This window comes from Cryptomeria japonica, chromosome 10, assembly GCF_030272615.1.
Source record: "Cryptomeria japonica chromosome 10, Sugi_1.0, whole genome shotgun sequence".
Lineage (NCBI taxonomy): Eukaryota > Viridiplantae > Streptophyta > Pinopsida > Cupressales > Cupressaceae > Cryptomeria > Cryptomeria japonica.
In genome coordinates this window covers 808884134-808889401 of record NC_081414.1, presented here as the reverse complement: position 1 = coordinate 808889401, position 5268 = coordinate 808884134, and the positions used below count along the sequence as shown (strand labels likewise).

The 5268-nt window shown below is 33.0% G+C and overlaps 1 protein-coding gene across 1 annotated transcript; it reads left to right on the top strand.

Annotated features, from left to right (window-relative positions):
• Window positions 1-3408: 3408 nt before the first annotated feature.
• LOC131070347 (lachrymatory-factor synthase-like) lies at window positions 3409-3882 on the top strand. The gene has a single exon (XM_058005856.2). The coding sequence runs from the start codon at window positions 3409-3411 to the stop codon at window positions 3880-3882; it is 474 nt and encodes a 157-aa protein (XP_057861839.2).
• The last annotated feature ends 1386 nt before the right edge of the window (window positions 3883-5268 follow it).

Here is a 5268-nt window from a genome sequence, read left to right as displayed (position 1 = left end):
ATTTGTAGAAGTCATAATACTGTATGTTACTTTTGATGGCAAGTTCTACAATTTATTTAAATAGTTATCATTTTGTCAGCCTTAACCACTTTAGGCATGAAAAATATTTTTTGTCACCCTTCTATCTATTTTCTTCTCTCAGACATAGTTTAAAAGTTCATAAAAAATCCCACTCTATCCTAGTTATTCATGAGGGTTTGATTCTCCTCATTATGGAGTATGCAAAATCTATCCCTGATCATAGAGCCCTACTCTTATTTTTGAGAATATTTATAATGTTAGTCTTGGGGGTTCCTCTAGTGATTCGGAGGATTCATTCTCAGATGAGGATGTTGGTGTTAATTTAGAGAAACACAAATGACCCAAAAGAGGTGCCTCAACCCACCACAAAACTATGATTTTGGATGATGAGGATTCTGATTATTCCCCATTAGAGGAGTTTGTGTCTAATTTTGTACCCCCTGGCTATGATGCTAAGGGTAAAGGCAAGTTGGGGGGTCCCTCTCTTAGGTTTGTGAAAGGGAAGGGGAAAGTGTTGCCTAAGTCGGTGGGTCATCCCCCCTATAAAAAAGAATTGAAACATCTTAAGGAATTGAAGGCTAAATTCAGTTTGCATTCCCCTTTTTCCTATCCCCTACTTCTCTATAGTATTGATGAGGGCTTACATATGGAAATTCTTGTGAATTTTGGTAATGGCACCTATATGGAGAAAGGTTCTTCTATTATTGATTCTAGCATTCTCATAAGAATGTGAAGGATGTTATGGAGAGCTAGAGTACCTTGTTGTTACGGATGGTGTCGAAGATTAATTCTTTCAAGGATAACTTCCAAAGTCCAAATCTACATAATATGGATAAAATCTTTGCCACAATTCAAGAGCTAGCCAACAGAATAAAGGAGTTGAAGGAATGACATGATCAATGCACTAAAGCCACGGAGGAGAACCTTGTTAATATTTGGGATAATTTAAGGGTTATTATCATTATCAGTCAGACTGCCATGGAGAATAGCTTTGAAGGTATTAAGCAGTTGAATGCCCAAGCTCAAGCCATCCAGAATATTTCCAAGGGTGTTGTGGGTTCTCCTAATGTAGTGTTAAATCTATGAGGGCATGTGAAAGGGGACCTTGTTGACATGGGAGGCTCGATACATGTGTTTGGTGGAGGAGTCATCCCTCCTCCACCGGGTTTGATCCTTATTTTCTTTTCTTTTATACTTATGAAAATTTAGTAGCATTTCCATTTGTTGCATTTAATTTTTGTTTCACCCGAAGCTTCATTACCGTGGCCGTTCGACCTGGACTCGACTCCTTATGAAGTCAGAGTCTGATGGTGCATTAAATGCACCTCATTTTACCTAGCCAAACCCTGTTTCCACTCCACTTCCACATCTGTCTCCACAACACAAGAAATATTTCTTCGAGATAGTGGTGAGCTCTATGAATGTAGTGGTGAATGATGCCAAATTTCTTACAACACCCGAAAATGGACAACCCAATCCAGAAGGTAAGGATTCCTCAATTAATCTAGAATTTTGCTCTATTTCTCCCAATGAAGCCATGGTTAAAGAAATAGCTTGAGAAAAACCTAGGTTAAAAGATTCTACTATATTCTTTGCCTCTGTTGATTTGGAAAAGTGCCCTCCCCGTAAGTTCATTGATGATTGGTTCTACAATTTTTGGAATTTAAAGCTAGGGTATATATATTTATAATTATATATCACTATAATAATATAGTTAAGTATATAAGGCTATCAATAAATACATATAACTATATAGTTATATAATATATTTATTAATAACTTAAATTAAACATCATATAATAGAAGAAAAAAAATTCATTATTATTTATATTATAGTAATTAATAATTTACATGTTCTAAATATAGATTTAATTAATATTATTTTATTTTTCTTATATATTCAAATTATAAATCCCATTAGCTTATATGTCTTAGCTTTAATCTCTATAAAGTATGCCCAAAGTTTTGAGGCATTTTTTTTTCCATTTGTACATGCTATATACAAAAACTAAATTGAAGCCTCATATTCCTAGCCTACTTTATATAGATTAAAGTTAATATATATAAGCTAGTTATTTAGCTAACAAAACCATGCAAATGTTTTTCATAGTGTAATGGAGACATTATTTCCTTAGGAATTCTTTGTTTTTATGTAATAGTGGTATTAAAATTGAGTATTGTATAGGAAGTGAATAATGAAAAAAATAAGATTATATATTATAATAACTTGATATGAAACCATCTCTCATAGATCAAATAACTCCCACTAATGGATATGATAACTCTTTTGCTTCAATTTATTTACCATTTTATTGCTCTATTACTATGATCAAAAGATTATTTATGTATATATATGTTCTTGACAATTGTTTAATTAACTATTCTTATTATTGTTGACTCTACATTTCCAAGAAAATTGATAATATATTTTAGAACTTAAATAAAATCATTTTCTATTTGTTGGTTCAATTTTATATTGCTTATTATATTCTTTTACATCTTAAAAATTTACTTATTAAAAATCTATGACCCATCACATGAAATGGCATGACTTGACAATTAATTTTTTTTAATGTAATTATACTTCAAATTTGTTCATTAAAATATAAGTGGTTTGTTTCTTTAGATGATGTCATTGCTCTTGTCACAAATTGGAGATAATATGTTAATTATTAGTCTAATAGAAGAAAGTTGGTATAAGAATCATTATTAAGGTGGAAGAAAACTTGTATACATAGACTAGTTCCTGAGAATATAATTTTTAACTTTACACTTAAAAAAAAAGTTGTTAGTATATTTTAAAATAATATTATAAATAAAATCACTTTCTAATTGTCAACTAAACTTATATTATATTATTTGTTAAACATTTTGAAATATTAAAAATCTATAGACCCATTACAAATAATGACATGATTTGACATTGAAAAATTTGCATGTGAATTTACATTAAATAAATCCATTACAATATTGCTCCTTGCTCTTCTTTCAATTTGGACATAATATTAATTCTTAAAGTTTGCATACAATATTGTTATCTTGTGGAAGAAAGTTTGCATTCAAAGGAAGGATTAAAACATATAACCTAACAAAATTTCATTTTATTATTTTTCATATAGGTTTGTTTAACAGATGGCATGCTTTCATTGGAATTTCAGAGTAAAAAGTACAATGATAGATGCTGATGAAAATATGATCTCACAATCCAATTATCATGGCCGCCTACGCCAGGAGTTGTTTGTATTGGCATAAGAATTAAAATAAGGCCCTCCCTCCAATTGTCATGGCCGCCTGCACCAGCCATAAAATTTCCTTCGGCTAGATTCTTTGATGCTCCTGTTTTCTATTTATATCTCCTCCTTACGTTCTGACCAATCCAAACCCTAAATGGAGAACTCCAAATGGCGGGGATCCATCGAAGTTCCTGTGGTGGATTCATTGCAACGCGTATGGGAGATTCTCAACGACTTCTATGGATTGAAAAAATGGCAGCCCAACTTGCTGGTTTGCGAAAGAGTGGAGGGAACACCAACACAGGGCCCTGGCTGTGTTCGCTCCCTTTCCTTTCCTTCTCCCTCCTCACCAGAAAAAACTTCATGGGCCAAAGAAGAACTCACATCCTTGGACTGTGCTAACCATTGTTATAGTTATACTATTATCGATACCAACGTGGAGGGAATTGAGGGGTATGAAGCTACTTTGCAAGTGATAGAGGGAATGGAAGAGGATAAGTGTATTGTCAAATGGTCTTTTGAGCTCAATCCAGTTGATGGTCTCTCCCAACAGGAGTTTGTGGGTAACTTTAGCTCTGTGTTGACTGCCGCCATTAAGAGTCTTCAAGATGCTATTTCTTGCCCGTAGTTGTGTTCATCATATTGAAATAATTTCATGTTTCTGTTTCTTTCTCTGTGCTTTTCATGGAATTTGGTGAATTCCATGTTTCTCTTTGTTCAGTGTTATCTGTGTAAAGTTTTAAGACACTCAAGTGTAATGGGTGTCCATGAAATCATTGAATTTGCTATTCTATGACAGGTTATGATAGTTTAGTTACCAATAATGCACAAACCTCTGTGTTGATTGCCAGCATGGGCACACCCCAAGATGCTGCTTCTTCCTATTTTCTGTATCAACAAATTGAGACTGTGTTATGTTTCTAGCTCTGCAGTTTTCTTGGGGCAAAATCAATTCCATGTTTATTTCTGTAGTTTTCTTTGTTAATGGATTTGGGAAACTCCAAGTGCAATGGATTTCATCAAGTTGTTGAATTTGCAATCAGATTTTTATTGGGTCATTGAATTATACAATTGAATAATTTGCCACACATTAAAAAAATATTTAATGATATAAATGTAAACATTCTACTAGACATGACCATGGTGATTGAGGGTCTCACTCCCATTCTTCTACTTCTGAAGAGGGAGGAGTTTGTGCTCAATCCAGAGAAGAGAACATTGAAGAAGAAAAAAGAACTCTCATTGGATGGAAGTCAATTGATGATGTCATCGCAGATGTGTGGGTGATCAGATGGTCCCTCTGCTGACACTTATAAGTACTTAATACTTTTAAACTGCGTCCTTTATTTCTTGTTTCTATTTCAGACTGATAAGCTTTATAAATATTCCTTTCTATTACCCTGATATTTTTAATACTATATTACTTTTATATTACTAATACAATATTTAATGATAGAATTCTGTAAAAAAGAACCTACTACTAGCTCTTTTTTCTTCAAATAAATTCTGACAAACCCTTCTAAATTTAGAATCGACGTTTGGTCTGAACCCTATTCAAATGGCTGGCATAATACGGGGGTTAGACTGTAGACGTTGACACCCTAGAGAACGGACTCCATTATAGTGGTAGTGAAAGGAATCATTAATATATGTGTTCGTCTAGTACATTTGGAGTCACCCATTCATTTAACAATATTAATTGATTCTGCATGATAAAAGGGTGAAAACACCACATTTTGCTAGTAAATTTATTAATGACTATATATTTCTTAAAGGTTTATTACCACAACTTTTATCACTCACATTGCAGTGATAGTGGTGAGGAATGGTAATGACTATAAGAGTAGCTATGTTATTTTTAGGCATGCTGGTCATGATCAACAAAATTTCACAATACTTAGCTCATAATACATAGGGATCTCCCATAGTCATTGAGAAAATCTTACAAGTGTTGAAATTTTAGAACCAGTGTTACTTGAGCATGCATATGAAATTAAATAGACAAAATCACAAT